The sequence below is a fragment of the Triticum urartu genome, chromosome 6A (assembly GCF_056163025.1).
Source record: "Triticum urartu cultivar PI428250 chromosome 6A, HENAU_Tu73, whole genome shotgun sequence".
In the NCBI taxonomy this organism is placed as follows: domain Eukaryota; kingdom Viridiplantae; phylum Streptophyta; class Magnoliopsida; order Poales; family Poaceae; genus Triticum; species Triticum urartu.
The window spans coordinates 131,769,259-131,790,621 of NC_141878.1; the positions used below are offsets into that span (position 1 = coordinate 131,769,259).

General features: G+C 44.8%; 1 protein-coding gene across 1 annotated transcript; it reads left to right on the plus strand.

Moving 5' to 3' along the window:
• The first annotated feature begins 14,965 nt into the window (after positions 1-14,965).
• On the plus strand, positions 14,966-19,958 carry LOC125516927 (two-component response regulator ORR24). Its single transcript, XM_048682185.2, has 6 exons — positions 14,966-15,368; positions 16,081-16,233; positions 16,896-17,276; positions 17,378-17,454; positions 18,025-19,089; positions 19,602-19,958. Exons 1-6 carry the CDS (start codon positions 15,221-15,223, stop codon positions 19,650-19,652), a joined length of 1,875 nt encoding a protein of 624 aa, XP_048538142.1. The 5' UTR covers positions 14,966-15,220; the 3' UTR covers positions 19,653-19,958.
• Positions 19,959-21,363: the final 1,405 nt, after the last annotated feature.

Here is a 21,363-nt window from a genome sequence, read left to right on the forward strand (position 1 = left end):
ACACAGGTATATCATTTTACGTACCTCAAAGCCCGTTAGTAGACTCATAAAGGCGTCATGCAACCCGCTTTCGGCGGGCGAGATCCTTTCCATCACTGTACCCATTAACGTACGGTGTTCTTCCGAGATGGTCGCTCGCTTTAGCCGATCCCTCAGTGCGTCCGACCGCATACCAGACGGCGCCGGACTCTTTTGTCTGCCCTCTTCAAGAGCCAGATGCTGGGGACTTCGAGTGACTATGGGATTATCTTCTGGCCTCACCGGATCCGAAGAGGCCCTCCGTGACGATACTTCCAGGTCGCCCGCTTCTTGAGCGGGGGAGTCCGGGGGAGGCGTTTCGCTCTCCATCATCTCCGGAAGAAGGTCCCTTGAAGACGAGCTCTGTTGAGAAGGGTTAAGATTCGAACTACAAGATAAACACTTCGGTTATTTTCCTCGGAAGTAAGGTAGAATATCTCTACTATTAAGTAAATTTTGATCACTTACGACCCGTTAGAGGGCTGATCCCCGTACGAACTTTGTGTGGCAAAATCACCCTCCGAGACGGGATCCTCTGGTGGAGTTTTCTTCTCCCGTTTGGAAACCTTGGTTTTCGGATCATCAGAGGTAGTCCTCTTCCTCCCCAGGGGCGAAGGAATGTTAGACTCCTTCTCCTGGCTATCCTCCCTCACGGAGGCGCTCGTTCCCTCGGTTGGAACAGATGGCGGTGGAGGCCCGCTTTGGCCCTCTTTATCCCCCCCCTTCATCTTCCTTTGCGGGCACCAGGCAAGGTGCTGGCTTGAGCATATTTTCCAGCACCGGATTGTCCAAGCCTTCAGGAAGGGGAGCCGAACACCGGATCATCTTTGCCTTTGCTATCCAGTCCTGGTTAAAGAGCGATCCTTTAGAATAATGTCCTGATAAAAGAAAGACAGTGTGTTCGGCTAGAGGGTTACTTACTTGGGCCGCGGTGCAGTTGCTGCTCAGGCCCACGTCCTCGGAGGTGCCGGACACTCTATCTGGGGTCCAAAGAACGACTTGTACATCTCCTCGCGCGTCAGGCCGAGGAAATTCTGAATAGCGCGCGGTCCTTCTGGGTTGAATTCCCATAAACGGAGGGGTCGGCGTTTGCAAGGCTGGACTTGACGAACCAGCATGACTTGCACTACCATAACCAAACTAAAATCTCCCTCGAAGAGATCCCGGATGCGGCTCTTAGTGAATACATGAACTCACTACTAGGGAAATGCCTATACACATGAGCTTAGTAGTAGTGCTTTTTAAAAGCAACCGTTGCTACTACTTATGAGTAGCGCTTGGCCACGGAAAGCGCTGCTACTATGCACTTTCTACTAGCGCTGTATTCATAAAACGGCTGGACTTGACGAACCAGCATGACTTGCACTACCATAACCAAACTAAAATCTCCCTCGAAGAGATCCCGGATGCGGCTCTTAGTGAATACATGAACTCACTACTAGGGAAATGCCTATACACATGAGCTTAGTAGTAGTGCTTTTTAAAAGCAACCGTTGCTACTACTTATGAGTAGCGCTTGGCCACGGAAAGCGCTGCTACTATGCACTTTCTACTAGCGATGTATTCATAAAACACGCTACTACTACAATTGCCAGACCGTTGCCGCCAGGCCAGGCATACTAGTAGCGCTTGTATGTAGAAAGCGCTACTGCTATTGTACATAGCAGTAGCGCTTTCTACATACAAGCGCTACTACTACACACACCTTATCCATGCTCCGACCCGCCTCGACCTCAGTTTTCCCCTGACACACTCTCACTCGCGCGCCTCTGCCGCGCGCCGCCGTTCCCCGAGCCGGTCTTCTCCCGCCGGCCGCCCTCGCCCGCGTCGGCTCTCCTCCCCCGTCGGCCACCCTCCCCCGTGCCGGCATCCTCCCCCGTCGGCCGCCCTCCCATGTCGGCCCTCCCCCCCCCCCCCCCCCCGCCGCTCGTCCTCCACCGAGAGGTACTCCTCCCTCCTCTCTCCTCCTCCCTAGCTAATTTTGAACCCTAGCAAGTTGAAAATTTTAGGTTAAATCTTAGAATAATGTAGTAGGTAATGATCTTAGGTGTTTAATTTTAGAATAATGTGGTATGAACCCTAGCTAGTTATGATCGAACCATTTTGAAAATGTAGGTTTTTAATTAGGTGTAGTTAATATAATTTAGGTGTTTAATCTTAGAATAATGTAGTATGACCCTAGTTATGATCGAACCATGTTCAACATGTCACATTTGTTGTTATTTTTTTAGTTAAAGCAATTATTCTCGCATCGATGTTGACGATGCTTATCCCGCATCCTCATCGTCGACTCGGCGGAGGAGGCCTGCTTGATCAAAGGGGCCATGTCTGGGACTGGGCTCCGTCGGGCTGGTAGTGGGAGGTGCTACCTTCCGGGGGCGCAGCTTGGTGAGGAGCCAGCCCTTCATTGACCCGAACCTTCTTTGGTGTCGGTCGCGTGGGCCAGTGACAGTGCAGAGGCTTGAGGACCCCGCGGAGGTGGTACGTCACTGTGTCAGCGAGGAGTACAAGCACGTCCGTCACTACATGGTTGCGTTGGGGACAAGTTCTCCAATACCTGGCAGGTTCTTCAGCGATCTCATTAGAGCTATGATCCTGCGATGGTTCCTTCTTTTTGGGTGTCCACCGCCCGCGCCGATACCCGCCGTTCGTTAGGGTTTTAGCTGTATTAGTGGTGTTATATGTATGATACTATTCAAGATGTATTAGTGATAATATTCGACGATGTACGGACGCAAGAGATGATTTAGTTTTGCCTATTGAATGCATGCTAATTTGAATAATAATTTATTTTATGATTTGGTTTTGCTTATTGAATGCTCAAATTGGAGAACTACTCCTATTTTGAATGCTCAAATTGAAGAGCAATATGCAAGGCGTATGCATTTGATTAGTCGATAGCTTATAGGGTTTTGTTTTTGCAGAAATCAAGGAGCCCCTCCATCATCCCCGCCGTCGTCCCCGTCACCGACCCCCTCCGACCTCGAGGTGAGACCAGCCAAATATCCATGTCAATATGAGTCTTATAAGATATTTTGAAATATTTTTATTCATATTTTCAACCATTGAAATGATATAGATATAAACATGTATATCTTGTGTTGCTCAAATAGGATATGTGCTTGCCCAAGTGGCTGGCCATGTTTGCAGGTAACACCTCCAAGTGGCCTATGTTTTACCAGAGTGTTGATTAATTTCTGTTCCGGCAAATTTCAGGCGCTCGAGATGTCCTTTTAGCAAAGGTCATGCTGGATTTTTCCGTGAATTTTGGCATGACTTGTGCTAGAATATGTAGGAAATATCGCGTGGCCTGGATTTTCTAGAAAGATAATTGAAGGAAATATGCCCTAGAGGCAATAATAAAGTTGTTATTTATATTTCCTTATATCATGATAAATGTTTATTATTCATGCTAGAATTGTATTAACCGGAAACTTAGTACATGTGTGAATACATAGACAAACAGAGTGTCACTAGTTTGCCTCTACTTGACTAGCTCGTTGATCAATGATGGTTATGTTTCCTAACCATAGACATGAGTTGTCATTTCATTAACGGGATCACATCATTAGAGAATGATGTGATTGACTTGACCCATCCGTTAGCTTAGCACAGATCGTTTAGTTTGTTGCTATTGCTTTCTCCATGACTATACATGTTCCTATGACTATGAGATCATGCAACAACCGAATACCGGATGAACACTTTGTGTGCTACCAAACGTCACAACATAACTGGGTGATTATAAAGGTGCTCTACAGGTGTCTCTGATGGTGTTTGTTGAGTTAGCATGGATCAAGATTAGGATTTGTCACTCCAATTATCGGAGAGGTATCTCTGGGCCCTCTCGGTAATGTACATCACTATAAGCCTTGCAAGCAATGTAGCTAATGAGTTAGTTACGGGATGTAGCATTACGGAACGAGTAAAGAGACTTGCCGGTAACGAGATTGAACTAGGTATTGAGATACCGACGATCGAATCTCGGGCAAGTAACATACCGATGACAAAGGGAACAACGTATATTGTTATGTGGTTTGACCGATAAAGATCTTCGTAGAATATGTAGGAACCAATATGAGCATCCAGGTTCCGCTATTGGTTATTGACCGAAGACATGTCTCGGTCATGTCTACATAGTTCTCGAACCCGTAGGGTCCGCACGCTTAATGTTCGGTGATGATCGTCATTACGAGTTTATGTGTTTTGATGTACCGAAGGTCGTTTGGAGTCCCGGATTTGATCATGGACATCACGAGGAGTCTCGAAATGGTTGAGACATAAAAATCGATATATTGGAAGCCTATGTTTGGACATCGGAATGGTTCCGGATGAGTACGGGCATTTTTCGGAGTACCGGGAGGTTACCGGAACCCCCCGGGGAGTATATGGGCCTTATTGGCCCTTAGTGGAAAAGAGGAGAGGGAAGGAAAAGGTGGGAGGCGCGCCCCCCTAGCCCAATCTGAATTGGGAGGGGGCCGCCCCCTTCCTTTCTCCTCTCCTCCCCTTCCTTCTCTCCTACTACTACATGGAAGGGGGGAATCCTACTCCCGGTGGGAGTAGGACTCCCCTAGGGCGCGCCATAGAGAGGGTCGGCCCCTCCCCTCCTCCACTCCTTTATATATGGGGGAGGGGGCACCCCATAGACACACAAGTTGATCATTGATGTTTAGCCATGTGTGGTGCAACCCCCCCCCCTCCACTATAATCCACCTCGGTAATATCATAGCGGTGCTTAGGTGAAGCCCTGTTCCGGTAGAAACATCATCACCGTCATCACGCCGTCGTGCTGACGAAACTCTCCCTCGAAGCTCTACTGGATCATGAGTTCGCGGGACGTCACCGAGCCGAACGTGTGCAGATCACGGAGGTGTCGTATCTTCGGTACTAAATCGGTCGATCGTGAAGACGTACGACTACATCAAAAGCATTGTCATAACGCTTCCGCTTACGGTCTACGAGGGTACGTAGACGATACTCTCCCCTCTCGTTGCTATGCATCACCATGATCTTGCGTGTGCGTAGGAATTTTTTTGAAATTACTGCGTTCCCCAACAATAATTAAACGACATTTCGGGTTGACTCTAAGTCTGTCGAGGCTCCATACATGACAGTCAACAAATGAGTGAGGGAGAAAGTTTTCACCATATATGAGAGAAGAAGAATCCCGACTGTTGTCCTAGGGGTCGTTTTTCCTTCTTCTCCTTGTGCTAGACCTTTGCTATGAACAAGGGGAAGGAGGAATAACGACCATCACCGACGGTCGAAAAATCAGTGAGGGAGTGTGTCCACCATATATGAGAGAGGACGAAGAATCCCGACTGTTGTTGTAGGGGTTGTTTCTCCTTCTTTTCCTTGTGCTAAACCTTTGTTATGCACTAGGGGAAGGAGGAGTAACGACCATCACTGACGATCATAAATGTCTGAGAGGAATCAGTGAGGGAGAGTCTCCACCATATATGAGAGGACGAAAAATCCCGACTGTTGTCGTGGGGGTCGCTTCTCCTTCGTTCCCGTGTGCTAGACATTTTGGTGTAATGCACTCAGGGACGAAAAGGAGGAGCGATCATCACCAACGGTCGAATGTATACACCACGTGAGATGAGAGTTTTCAAGAAAAGACTCGGCAGACCAATAGTCAACCCATGATGAATAATAATGATCTAATTTAGTTTTTGTGGTACATATATTTAATTGTACAAGTTTAATCTTTGAATTATGAACCTAGTAAATGTCGTCATCGGACGACGAAAGTCTCCTAGAGGAGTGCGACTGGTGCGGCGACGACCGGGGTCTGTGCGACAGGCCTCACCTGGATGAAGGTCGGCGCTTCAACATTAAGCTCCAGGAGACATTCGATGTTGAAACGGTATGCAACGACAACAAGTGTTTTTTCATAATTAAGCACGACTTCTGCTACTTCAACATGTAATTTTCGTATTTTACAATTCGACTAGCTTATCCCATGCCATGCAAGACGCTATGTCTTGGAGAGGATGGATTTTGAAGATCATGAAAGTATGGAAACAAAGATAATTCACCTAAGGACCCATCATGGTATGGATTTTGATATAAATCTACACAATTCTGAGAGCGAATCCCATTTTGGTTACCCTAATTGGGAAGCACTTTGCAAGATGTATGATTTTCATGAGGGTATGCATGTCACCATGGATCTTGGTGATCCTAACATTGCCAAGACAATATGGACATTTGGGTCCTTGTTGATACGCTTCCAATTCTACCAATATGTGAGTATCTCAAACATAGTTATTAAGTAATTTGTATTGTTTATTTCATAATAGTTGAAAGCTTATTTCCATTGATAGCTTATTTTCATTCTTCAAAGAATGTGCGGAAGATGGTAGACAGAACCTACAACACCGATGGCTTAGAATTAACTTATCAGGAGAAAAATCATCTGATCTCATTTATTACTGATCTTGAGAATTACAATATCTATTATCAAACTCCTCCACATTATGGTCAATATGTGCCACTAGTGCACGTTTGAACTACGGTAACATCCATGGAGATGTCATGATAAGAATTTTTACTATTACGATATCCGTGCATCTTTTGCATAAATTCTTCTAAAACTCAACTACATTGCTAACTACGAAGTTATTACTATGTTTTCCAACAGAAAATCCTGAAGGATTGTGTGCCTCATCTGATGTTTCCGAATGTTCGCCTTGATGTTATGAACTTACGGCCAGGTCATCCTATGCATCACTGCTGTTCATACCGGATTTCTAAAACCGATGAAGACATGAAAATCAAAGATTAGAAAAATGTATGGTCAATCGTAGGGAGCTACTTGGAAGCAACATTGTGCGAAAGGCAAGAATTAGAGACAGGATAATCTCCATTCTCCATGATGGAGAGTCAGGGCCTATCTTGTTTTATGCTATTTTACCTTAGAGAGGGTATTTAGGTCCTAGCTAATACTCATGATCATGTGCTAAGAACAATTAAGTAGGGTTGGTTAGATGACTATGATGATGATGAGTATGACTTGTTATGATGATAACGAGTAGAAGTTATATGATGATGAGTAGGATTTGTTATTATGATACCAATGATGAGTTATTTATTATTATGATCAATGATGCATGATGCTAAGTTGTTGTATGAGCATGATGAGTTATTATATATATATATCAGTAGGTGAAATGAATATGGATTAGATTCAAGTGGAGGCAACATGTGGTGCATGTTGAAAGTACTACTAATCCAAACTAGATCACCTACTGTTATATAATAACTAATCATGGTCATAAAATCATATGATGAAAGTACTGTATATAAAACCTACAGTGAAAATAAGCTGCATTTTCAAAAATACAGGAAAAGTTAGCAGCAACGCTTTTCAAAAGAAACGCTACTAGTACTTACTATTATCAGTAGCGCTCTTGCAAAAAAAAGCGCTACTGCTAACTAGGTATAGCAGTAGCGCTCGCTTTCCAGTGTTACTGCTACCAGTTAGCTGTAGCGCCTTAGTGGTAGCGCTTGTACAAGCGCTACTGCTAGCTATAAAACAAGCGCTACTACTAGGCCTTTCCCTAGTAGTGACTCCTCAAACTACGGTAATCACCGGAAAGAATCCCAATTATTGTCACCTTGGGGTATGCGGATCATAACTCGTAATAGGTGCATATAACTTGCAAGATAGGATCAAGAACACACATATATTCATGAAAACATAATAGGTTCAGATCTGAAATCATGGCACTCGGGCCCTAGTGACAAGCATTAAGCATAGCAAAGTCATAGAAACATCAATCTCAGAACACAGTGGATACTAGGGATCAAGCCCTAACAAAAATAACTTGACTACATGATAAATCTCATCCAACCCATGACTGTGCAGCAAGCCTACAAAGGAATTACTCACTCCTGGCAGCGATCATCAGAAAATTGGTGATTGGGTAAGGTTGATGATGACGACGACATCGATTTCCCCTCTCCGGAGCCCCGAACAGACTCCAGATCAGCCCTCCCGATGAAGAACAGGAGGTGGAGGCCACTTCGTATCATGAAACGTGATGATTCCTTCTCTTTGATTTTTGTCTTGGCATATAGGTATTTATGGAGTCAGAGTTAGGGTTGCCGGAGGTCCAGGGGACCCACAAGCCTATAGGGTGCGCCCCTGAGCTTGTGGCTCATGGGTGGCCCCCCTCTGGTATATTTTCCACCAATATTTTTTATATATTCCACAAATATTCTCCGTAAATTTTCAAGTCAATCCGAGAACTTTGATTTCTGCACAAAAAACACCATAGCAATTCTGCTGAAAACATCATCAGTCCGAGTTAGTTTCATTCAAATCATGCAAATAGAGTCCAAAACAAGAGCAAGAGTGTTTGGAAAAGTAGATCTTATGAAGACGTATCAGTGCTTAAGAAGAATAACTAATTTCATCTGTAGGGTCAGGTCTCTAGAAGAAATTCAACGTGTTATGAAATTGCTGGAGATCTGAGAAATGCTTGATGGGACGCAAAATAATCATGATGAAATGAATTGTTCATTTCTCACGTTCTATATGCTGCTAAAATTACTACCGCTTGATGAAATTCTCTCTCACGATTTTGATTGTCATATTCTTCACTCTGAAGTATATGAGTTTGTAAGTCGGACTAATGTTTCTACAGGAAAACTCACCCAAAGCCACTGAATGGATAATGAACAATGGTTGCACAAATCATATGAATTGTCATAGGAATTTACTCACTGGTGCTCCCCTTACTCCGTCACATCTGAAGCATATATCACATACGCTGACAAAGGGGAAAGCAAGGTATTGGGTCTAGGTAAGGTTGCTATCTCAAAGGATCGACACATGGATAAAGTGATGTTTGTTTAATCCCTTGGATACAACCTCATGTATGTCTCAATGTTTTGTGATCTTGATATGATTGTCATCTTTGGCAAATTTCAATGCATTGAGCTGTTGGACTATGACAAATCCAAAGTCTTCGAAGGATTTCGAAGAGGTGACTTGTATATTGTAGATTTCTCTGCATGTCCACAACCTTCCACATGTCTGTTGGCAAAAGCTTCAGAATGCTGGCTATGGCATCGCCGACTTGGACATGTTGGCATGAGAATTTTGAGCATTCTTGTGAATAAAAATCACATCATAGGCGTTGAGGGTGTTAAATTCGTCAAGGATCATCTTTGTGATGCTTGTGAGGCGAGGAAGATGACGAGATCAAAGCACCCCTCGAAGACAATCATGACCACTACTCGTCCCTTTGATTTGCTTCATATGGATCTGTTTGGTTCTAATTCCACACTAACCAATGCAGCATCACTATATGGTTTCGTCATAGTTGACGACTTCTCTCACTACACCTGGGTGCATATCATCATGTACAAAACTGAAGTGCGGGATGTCTTTAGACAATTCTCAAACCAGGCCGTGATGAATTATGGCTTCATGATCAAGCACACCATAAGAGACAATGGCACCGAGTTCAAGAACACAGGTCTAAGTGACTATCTTGATGAACTTGGTGTCACTCATGAGCATGTCAACAAGATCCGTCTCTAAGGCCTCCATCACGAATGTGCATGAATCTTTGTGAGGGTGGGAAGTGACACAAGCGATGACGCGATTCCAGTGACAAAGACTTGATTCTAATGGTGTTGACTTGATTCTTACAATGATAATTTCATTTATGGCGGCGATGCTCGATTCCGAGTGAGGTGGTTGAGGAAATTTCCCTCCAGCCATGCCCAGGAAATTATGGCGTGCATCCCAAAGTATACCTTAACATGGAGGTTGAGAGGCCAGATATGGAGGTATTTCTTAAAAATATGGCGACTAAGGGATGGATGGCGACTCTTCTAGAGTTGTTTTTTTGTAGTCTATGGTCCATATGGCACTTATTATGTAGTCGACGATTCTTCTATAGTTTCTCTTCCCCATGATATAGTTTCTAATTAATATATATTTGGTGCATTTCCACACCACCATGGCTTGCCATAATATGATAATATACATGTTAGTAATATGGTCCACCTTGCCTATATGCTTATTCTTGTCAACTCTTGCCACGCTGGCAATGATCATTTTGTTAACCACACATTTTTTGCCATTATAGATAATCGTGGCAAAAGGTGGGCATCAATTAACCAACCATTACCATTAATATGAGCCTACACAAATCGTTGAGTTTTAGGAATACCTATACATGCTTTTTTTTGTTGTCAAAAGAATGGTAGGGGCACTTAGATGTTGGTCGATGTCAAAATGAAGGATAGACCCTTAGACCAGCAAAAGGTGATCAACTCGAGATAGGAGAAGTGCCTCCTCATATCTCTAATTCTTAATAGGTGATGAATAAGAGCGATTCTTAGAGCTTTGAGATTTTAGGTTGCAGATCGTGCTATGGACGACCTGGATCACACGGGACAACCCCGCGGTGGCATGCCATGATTTCCTCCCCGGTAGAGGGGTACTCTCATCATAGCACTAGCGAACCCCAATCACTATTTCCCTATATTACCCTACATCCTACACGCCCATGTTCCACTCGATCTCCCTCGTTTCCTCTTTGCGCCGCCACCACTCCTCTACGCTATGGGGGATCGATCCCGCCCTCCTCCTCCAACTAGGGTTGTGTAAGGACAACTGATCTACTGTCATCACGATGGAGGAAGGTGTTCTTGAGCCAAAGCTCTGATGCCTGCCCCTCTTGTTGTTTGTTTGTGCATCTCCGCCCAAGCTGAGAGTTGCGCCGCCCCTCTGCGAGGTCCTTCCCGATGTTCGATACCCCAACTCCGCCGCCGCCCCTGCAGTGAGTTCCTTCCCACCCTTCGATGTCTGAGCTCCACCCCACCGCCTGTCTGAGCCTGTTCGTGTCCATGTTCTTCCACCAGAGGGCGGCAACAATCATCGTTTACTACTCCTTCCCCGCATTCTCCTCCACACTCCTCTCTTGGGCGCCCAAATTCATGGGTGAGGTGCATCGTCAAAAGCCCTCGGTGAGCTCCCATTCTCTTTGATTTGCTTTAATTATATATATATATATATATATATATATATATATATATATATATATTGCAGTTGCTTCATATGATTGGCCATATTCTTAGCCTGACCCATGTCCACCAAGCAATTATACACGGTTTATGTGGAGAAATGATGTCCCCCCAGACGGGAATATAATTCTGGCATGGTGAAACATACATAATACGCCACAAAAATATATATGAGAAACTTCATCCAATGACGAATCTAAAAATATATTTTCTAACATATAACAAATTTTTTCGAGAGCCAAATCAAAGATGTAAGAAGTAAGAACCCGTGTCCGACTTATGTTTCCATCCGGCCCAGAGGAAGCACATATAGTTCGATATACATGTGTGTACGTTCAAACTCATAAAAAGAAGATAGTTTTTCACGATGTAGACATACCGACGGAGAAACAGAGGCACACCATAATTTTAGTTTTCTAGTAGGTTTTGTTGAAGTGCACATTATGTTTCTCATCACCACCCATACTCATGTTGATGTTGGAAGTGGAGGGCACACAGAAGAGACCTGATGCCACTTGGAATATGAGAGGGACCCCCGCTATGTCCATGTGCATGATACTACATCAGGACAAATATATGGGCTAGTGTTAGATGTGACGTTGGCCTCTAGGATTAGGATGCATGGAGGGGTTCGGCCTCTACCATTCAGCGGAAAGGCGATCGAGATGTGGTCCATGCACGCGGAAGATAAAACAAATAAACGAGAACACACACCCAAAAAAAAAAACCTCAAATATGTGATGTGAGGGAGCTTTCTCGGTTGGCAGATCACGCTGGCCATTGATATTTCGGCCTTTGCATATAGGGCTGGATATGTTGGGTTAGTGGGGGTCCTTAAAATATACCTTGGATTATTGTAGCCGGGGCACTGCTGGTGAAGCCCGCTTCTACCTATTTCGTACTACTATTAATGCAAGGCAGTAAATGGAATATATTCTCAATAAATACTATATCGTCTGATGCAATTTATACGCACAGCTATACTACGAGAAATCGAAAACCAACATAAACGCCTTATTACAAAATATTTCCAGCAAAATGTACTGCATTAAACAGCTCCGTGCTGTTAATTGTAGTCCCTTATTACAGAATATTTTCCAGTAATTCACTGCATTAAACAGCTCTAATGTATTGCACGCTGTCTTTTCCGTGTATTATTTGTCCTCGCCACGTACTCATCATGTCACCTTGATCTCACGTAGCACGACGACTTGTTCTCACGCACAGCAGTAGTACACACAATTCGCACGTTCTTGAAGCGATTCTCAATAAAAGAAAAATAAAATCCTGGTCTAGCTGGCGCATTGCTCGTTGCTCTGACAATGACACCCGATTTCTTTTATGGTCCAGGCTATTTTTCAAAACTTGTAAAAGAGCCTGCGGCGCTCTGTGTCCACGAGATTCCGCGAGGGCAAGTTGATACCTTAGAGTATTGCCACAGAATAACTCCGTATATAAAATGGGTGGAAAAGTACATTATCGCAAGTACAAGCACAGGGTGTGAACCAATCATAGACTGGCCGTGCAGGCACTTGATGGGAACAGCAGCCATTTCATGTGCACATAAAATTAACATAAGATACTACATACAATACTGTTATTAACATAAGAACGGCTTGGGTGATCCCATGGGTGAAGTATTGCTAGATCAGCGTCGGTTTGAGAAAACGCATATTCTCACCATATTACTAAAAGATTTTTTACCCATGAAAAAAGATAATAAATTGCACTCAAGAAGCCCATACAACACACACAACACAATACACGCTCATCATGCGCTCACATTCACATGAGCCCATCTCCAAATATAAAAGCTAAGATGAATTCATGGACTTTGCTAACTGTTTGCATAACCGGTATGTGTGTCGGGGGGGGGGGGGGGGGGGTTGATATAGCGGTTTTCATAATCCTAATTCACTTAGAATGTTCTTAAGTCTAAGGCTACCTTGGGAGCCATCTAAGCTCATAAGCTCGGAAATAACGCATCAATGTATTTTACCGCATATAGAAGAAAATCGGTATTTTACGAGCAACCCATTCATCGCAATCATCACAGCCGCCGCTGTCGACTCAACCCTCCTCCCTAGCACGCCGCTGCACATCTCCGCCTCGCCTCTAGCACGCGAACGTACCCATCCGCCTTCCCGCGCGCTCCTCCGGCCCTAATTCCTTATTCATCCCACCGCCGCACACCTCCTCGAGCTGATCTCATGAATGGATATGGGGTGCTTTAGTCTAAGAGTGTGACTTCTTGCCGGATGCCCGCCACCCTATGCGCTCTCAGACCCACCTTGTTGCCGCCTATATAGAGTCAAGCCGGGTGCAGGCCCACAAGCAGCATGGAGCTTGTCGGCCTCATTGCCTCGTCGTCGTCTTCCTCGTGTCTTCGACGACTAGTGGTTCGAATAACTCGTTTCGCAATTGCTCGAGCCCGCGCCCTGCACCTGAAAAAAAAGCATAGTCCGCCTGCTCGTCGTCGTGTCAACCCGCCGGCCAACAAGAGCTCTAACCGAGAACCGCCAAGCAGCGGGGTGGCACACGCACCAGGGATCCATGAGAGAGTCAAGCGCCTTGCCAATCCCATGATCCATATGGCTCCGACAAAATCCGTATGGCGGTGCGTCCGCTCATGGCCACCTTGGGCGACCGATAGAGAGATGAATACCAGGGGAGAGAAATACCGGGGACGGAATACGATGGGCCGATCGGTGTTTCCAAAACTGATGGAATCCCGGTGTATTTGGAAGAAACGATGTAAAGAATGCCGCCCCAAAACGACAAACCAGTCACATAACTAAAGGCAACCCGTTTTCCTTTATAGGAGTAAAGTTTACGAGAGTTTGGAGCTAGAAAACGACAATCCGATCACCTTGGAAAGTGCGACTTGAACTAAATCGAACTTGTGCGGTTATTTTTTTTGTAAGATACCTTGTTCCCGCCCGTCGCTGAGGCTTTATTCATTTAAAGCCGGGCGTTTCTCGCGCCTCCTTCCCTCTAAAAACAAAGATACCCCAAAGGAAAATGCTCGCAAGCAAAAACTATAACCTACATGAAATGATTAAACATATTGAAATCATTGGGCCGTTGAGTAAGAAAGTTTCCTTGATTGGAATAGTAGCAAAAATACTTTACTTCAAGGAAGGGAGGGAGAGAGAGTATAGATCCGTGGATCTGCCGTGCTGATTGGATCATCAAGGAAAATGTAAACAAGCAAGGATAATAGAGATGGATGTAGTAATGGCTAAGCTGTCGTGCATCACTAATCTTATCATGTGCGTAGTTTAATCAATCAGCCCCGTAGAGCGGGAACGCCCGCCGTGCCCCGGCCAGCTCGACCCACATCGGCATCAAGCCATCATCAGGCAGTATTTTTAGAGAAAAAGAAGCCTCTGAAACATTAGTTAAAGAGATGGACGCCAAAACCATTGCTGTCCCTGCCCCCAAGCAGTTGTTGGGCCAGTGGCGCCACCATTCCTGTCCAACAACCACACGCCACGACGCATTTTTTTTGTGGGGTGCAAGTTTTTGCGTCTGATGAATGATGATGATCAACGATTTGACGGAGCATGGCAAAGTTGGCAAGCTCGTAGTTACGGACGCGCACGGGGCATCGGATATGGCTATGCCCGAAAGGCGACCGGGAGCCGGCCGCACGCACGCACGCACGGGCGCAGCGAGCGAGCGAGCGAGCGGAAAAGGAAACAGAAAAGGAAAATGCGTCCCGTTGCGATGGATGGATGGATGGATGGAGGGGCAGGAATAAATGGCATGGCCGCATGAATGAGGGGGGAGGCGTAAAAGGGAAACGAGGGGGAGGGGGGAGAAAAGAAAAGGTTACCATCTTTGCACTGCATGAATTCCTTCCCATTGATCGACCCCATTCGCCCCCCACCCCACCCCCAGCCCCGCCCTCTTATTATTGCGTCCACGCTCGCGTCCTCTCTCTCTCGCTCCCACCCTCTCTCTCCCTGCTCCCTGCCTCCCCTCTCCCCTGCTTTGACCCTGCTGCCCGGCCGGCTGCCTGGCTTTATCTGCCCGCCGCGCCTTTCCCCGCCGCTTGGATTTGTAGGATCCAGCGACGCCCGTCCCCGCGCCGCTCGCCGGGGCATTAGGTGGCCCGGCCGTGCCGTGTGGGACTCGGGGGGGAAGGAAGATGACCGTGGAGGGGAGGGTCGGCGGCGGGGGGGACGGCGGCGGCGGCAAGGACAAGTTCCCGGTGGGCATGCGCGTGCTCGCCGTCGACGACGACCCCACCTGCCTCAAGGTCCTCGAGAACCTCCTGCGCCGCTGCGACTACCATGGTACGGGAATCGCCGTCGCCAACATGCACCCTCTTCCTTCCCTCCCTCCCTCCCTTCCTCCCCCCAGCGTGGTCCAGGGCTAGCAGGAGGAGTTGAATCTGTATTGCTGTCAAATCAAAGTCTCAAGCAAAGCACAGACCCGCCCGGTTCCGTGCTGTTCCACCGCAGTGTATTTTTCCCTTAGATTCAATCGCTTGTTTGCTTGATGCGCGTGCTATTCGCGAGATTTGGCGCCCGAGTTTTGCATTTACACCGCTGGTTTTCTGCGATTTATTCACGCTCCCTATTTTTCACTTGCCCTGTCGGTCTATTTTTCGCAGGGTGCTGTGTAATGTCAATTTATGATTGGATTTTTGTCATTATTGTGTTTGCCGATTTCTCATCTTCCTTTTTTTTCCCTTCGCGTAGCCACTTTATTGGGAATCACCCTTGCTTTGGAATCTGCGTTTTCCCGTCCAAATACCTATGCAAGATCGGACGATCTCCCATGCACGTCTCTTCTCGTGGTTTTAGTTTTAGATTTCCACGGTGACAACTGCTAATGTTTCTTAGATGGAATTTTTGCTTGGATTTTCTTTCACCCCTTTCATCTTGTGCGGCCCTCCTCTTCTTCTCGTCGGTGATTCTTCCGAAACCTAGATTTATGCGTGTGCAATGTGTTGTTATGGTGGTTTGCTAATGTGTTTGGATTCGATCTGCTGTGATGTTGCAGTTACAACCACTGGGCAGGCAGCCACCGCCCTCAGGATGCTCAGGGAGAACAAGGACCAGTTTGACCTCGTCATCAGCGATGTCCACATGCCGGACATGGATGGTTTCAAGCTCCTCGAGCTTGTCGGTCTGGAGATGGACCTCCCAGTCATTAGTAAGGCTAACTTGCTTAATCCTCTGCCGCTCTTTGTAAACGATGCTCTAAAAGATATCATTGCTGGGAAATGATTGTCGAGTGAATCTACTTGTTTCATTTCATGTCATTTGGTGCTTCAGAACTTTGGAGATGAGTTATGTCTGCTAACCTGCAAACATCGCAGATAGTTCTTTGATGTGCTACTGCTAGTTTTGTTAGGGAAGGAAGATGAAAAGTCTTCGTTCATTTGTGTGGTTCAGATCTGTTGGAGGCTACTCATAGCTTGGTGCATGGGTCAGGGAACCAATGAAAGATTCCCAGTTCCAATATATTGCAGATAGTTCTTCGATGTGCTACTGCTACTTTTGTTAGATATATGTTCATTACCGTGATCATATTGCATAATTGATTACCTGCTCTACCACTCGTTGTATCAACTGAGAACGGTGGCTGTGTCATGTTATTGCGCTTCACGTGTAACAACTGGAGAAGAAATGAGAAAGGACAGAAGGCCTGCTACTATAATGAATGGCTATTAATTTTTCCTAAAAGGTCAATTGTTTCCTAGTTAGTGTTTCATGTGTGTTAGCGTCTGATCATATGAACAAAGTGAATAATGTCATGCATTTTAACTTTTTGTTGTTTATTCTGGAACTGATCAATGACTATCTGTCATGCAGTGTTGTCTGCAAATGGGGAGACGCAGACAGTCATGAAGGGCATAACTCATGGAGCATGTGACTACCTGCTAAAGCCGGTGCGTCTTGAGCAGCTGAAGACAATATGGCAACATGTGATTAGGCGGAATACCAAGAACCGTGGTAGTGACAATGATGATGCCGGTCAGAAGGGGCCAAATGCTGAAGGTGAGAATGGTGGTGCTAACCGCAACAAGAGGCAGTCACGGAGGGATAGAGATGACAATGGAGATGATGGTGACGATTCTGATGAGAACAGTAATGACAACGGCGACTCGTCATCCCAGAAGAAGCCAAGGGTTGTGTGGTCTGTGGAGCTGCACCGGAAGTTTGTTGCTGCTGTCAACCAGCTTGGCATTGACAGTAAGAACTCACTTCATGTCGTCGTCGTCATTAATAAAAGCTATTTGTTTTCTGGGTTCATTATGTCGTCTGTAATAACATATCTCTGTTCATAAACACAGAGGCTGTTCCAAAGAAGATATTGGACCTCATGAATGTAGAGAACATCACCAGGGAGAATGTTGCTAGTCATCTGCAGGTTCAGTTTCTATCCATGCGTGTTACCATTCTTTTTATGTCTGTACAAATATTATTATGGAGCCCAACTTCTAATTGTTATATCCCAGTCATAATCTCTAGTCGAAAGAGGATTTGTTTCTGAATTTTGATAAATATTAAAGAGCATTTTCATTTGCAGTATAATGGTACATGTTATTTTCTTGTGATCCCCCAATTAAGTATTAAGTAACTTTTAAAAACGTCGGCTAAAGGGGTAAGAGTCCCTCCTTTTGACTGTGCGTTAGTTATTAGATAGAAATGAGCCTTCCCTGCAGATTGAACGAGGGTGGGCGAGCTTACGCCCGTAAGCTCTAGCTGACCGAGCTAGTGCTTGGTTCTCCATTTAAAATAACTTATATTGCGATGTTTGTTTCCTACTATTACCAAAAGAAGAAAGTTATTGCTGTCAGCATATCTTTCAATCTGTTCAGTTGAGTTCCGTATGGAACTGTTCATTTGATGATTCATCATGTCTTAGCCTTCATTCCTCTATTTTGTTTTTGAATGTCATTCTAATTCATTGATTCTTGCTGTTTTATCATAATCTCAGAAGTACCGGCTGTATCTGAAAAGGATGAGTATGGATGCAAGTAGACAGGCTAATCTAGTTGCTGCACTTGGAGGAAGGAACCCTGCTTACAGCAATATGAATTCAATGGATGTCTTCAGGCACTACAACAACGCGTACGGTAGATACCGACCAGTTCCAACCAGCAGCCATTCCCAGTCAAATAACCTTGTTGCAAGGATGAACTCCCCTTCTGCATACGGAATGCATGGGTTGCTGTCTCCACAGTCGCAGCCACTTCACCTTGGCCATGCCCAGAATAATCTGGGCACTTCCCTGAACGATTTGGGTGTCAATAATGGTAACCTGATCAGGGGTGCACACATGTCAACCATGGGTACTGGTACTTCTGGTAACTCTTTTGCAAACATTTCAAATGGTGCCCCATTGGCTACTACAAATAGGGCAGTTCAGTCTCTTGAATCAAACAACAGGCAACACCTTGGTCGGATAAATTCGTCTTCGACAGATTCATTTAGCTCATTCGCTAGTGATTCTCCCCACTTTCCAGATCTTGGAAGAAGTAGTAACACCTGGCAAACTGCAGTTCCGTCCAACATTCAGCAACTTGGTCAGAACGGCAGCATGTCCCAAGCAAGCTTGCATGGGAATGGCCCTAGGATGCAACCTGTCTCTAGCTATGCACCACCATCAAATCAGATTACATCTCTGGGAAATGATATGCAGAACCAAGTAGCACCACTAGCTAGCAATACCCTTCCAATGGTATTCAATCAGGGTGCAGCGCCATTCACCTTTGGAAACAGCACAAACTCGAGAGAGGCGCTCAATAGCAACCTTGCGTTCAGCAACTCAGGCATCAACACTTCATTGCCAAACCTTCGCATTGACAATTCGGTTGTGCCAAGGCAGACTCTGGATGGCGGGAATACAGGCGGTGTTCCCTCTCTGCAGGATGGCAAGATTGATCAGCAAGCTGTTGGTAATCAGCTCAATTACAACAACAATGATCTCGTGGGGACAAGTGGGCTACAAAGGGAGCTCAGTGGTGGTCTGGATGACATTGTTGTTGATATGTTCAGGCCGGTATGATCCTCTTGTATTTCATTTTCAGCAGAATATATCTTAATGCCAAACTTTCATCTATTTTGCTTCTATTTAGCATCTGCATAGTAATGTTGACTAGCTTAGAAAAAATAGTAATCTTGACAAACTATTTTCTCACTGGCTCATCATTTTTATGGTGGTGCATGCACTTCACTGAAGCCGGACATGCATTTTTTATTTCATATGGAACCCACATGCATGTGTGGTGTTCTATTCCTTTTAAGATAAGATGTACTTTTTATTTTGGTACTAGTACTTTTTGATTCCTGTAACATTATTATAGGAAAGTACACTAACAGTACACTGAGGTACTTAATATTATCTGCATGATTGCACTGAACATATACATTTAGCTTACACTCCCACTGTTTACTTAATCTTTATGTGATCTGCCATTTTGGGGACTTGTAGTACGTACTATATCTTTCATGTTAAATTCACGACTTTTAACAGGGGATGAACATCTAACCATGCCATACTTCTTAATGCAGGATAATGATAATGGTGGCATTTTCATCGACACGGACTGGGGGCTGGTCTAGCAAGTTGTCTCCTTTCACCAAGTCCCATGCGCAAGATTTTCCGCATTTGTGTGGTGTCTGCTGCTGATTTGTCCATTGCCTGCTCAAAGTTGTTCATAGTAGCAAGCCTTCATCACAAATGCCTTTTGCATTTGGTTTTCTCAGTTTAGCGTTCATGTTCCCGTGTTAGTCGTCCAGTATTCAGAGTTATATTGGGTAACAACTATGTGCTGTTTGTGTCCGTGACTCGTATAACTATCTTAATTCAGGTATACCCTGTTATCGTAAGATATAGTATGCTTGTATGCAATTGAATTCTTCGTGTTAGTTGTTGGAAATGTTTTTGCTCTTTTATTTTGTTATAATTTATTCCGTACACCGTTTACCTAAAATTGTTAGTAAGCAGATGTTGCTGTGTGGAATTTTGGTTCTGTTTTTGTGCATGATCGTTGGTAGTGCGGATGGAAGATTTCCGTTTTGTTAACATAGGCACCTGACTTAAATTTTACTTTCTCCATAGGTTTATTAGTTCCCTTGAATTCTGGGTCAGAGTTCTATCATAGACAACTAATAAAATACTCCCTTAGTAACGCAAAGTTAAGTCACTTATTTTGGGACGAAGGACGGAGAGAGTATGTAGCAACAATAGTATGAGTTGAACCTCTTTCAAATATGAAATCAATATTCTAGTTTGTTTCTCTATTTCGACAATTGTTTTTAAAGGGAAAAATTGCAGCTAGTCTACTTTAGTTATTAGTATCTCCAACAAATGATGTATAATATGGTCAGCTGCCAAAACATTGTCTCTAGGGCATTTGGACCGAAAAAACGGTGCTCTGGCGCCCTATCCCTAAATCGTGCTGCAAATATTTTAGGGCAATCACATATTTTGGCTTCGCATTATGCAAATATATAGTAGCCGCACGGTTGGCGCAAAACAAGCCCTGCAGCCACGCACAATCCAACCGTGGCGTGAAACTTCATCCCTGTTGTCCGCCTTTGCCGAATCCGGCCACCAGTATTGCATTGCCCCATTGTCGAAGCCACCCCCCCTCCGCCTGGTCGCCGCTCCATTGAATCAATTGAATCGATCGCCGCTCCATCCCATTCTGCCGCCGTGTTGACCAATTTCGCACCCCGCCCGATCCACCCCCACCCCCGGGTTTCATGTGGCCCCCACACAATTGCTTATTTTCAGTCATTTACTTCTTGTGTTGTTTACTTTTATGTTATAACACAGACTTCTTGTGTTGTTTACTTTTGTGTTATAACACATGCATGTGTGTTGCAACGGAAAAGTAATTGACATGTCCATCAAAACCTATGTCAATGCAACACTACAATATCCGGACGGTGCCGCCTGTCGGCAACAGGTTGAAATCTACTTCCTCGTTTGTTATGGTTATCTCATGAAAGTCTTAAAAATGGATTATTAACGCAAGATTGATGGACTTCAGAAGGATTAATTGATTAATTATAAGGTCTCCCCCTCATAGAAACAATTTCAAAATCTGGTCTTACTTACAAAGCCGCTTAATTTATATTGACGCAACCATCCATGCAAATCCAATAATTTTATTTATTTAGAGCCAATCGGCCATGCTAGCCTCAATCCATTTAATTCCTTCCCTCTGTTCCTTTCTTGAAGTGGCTTCCCGATTTCCACACAATTTACATATGTATATAAATTGACTTATTCTCGTGTAAAAAGTCGAGGTGGAACTTTTTAATT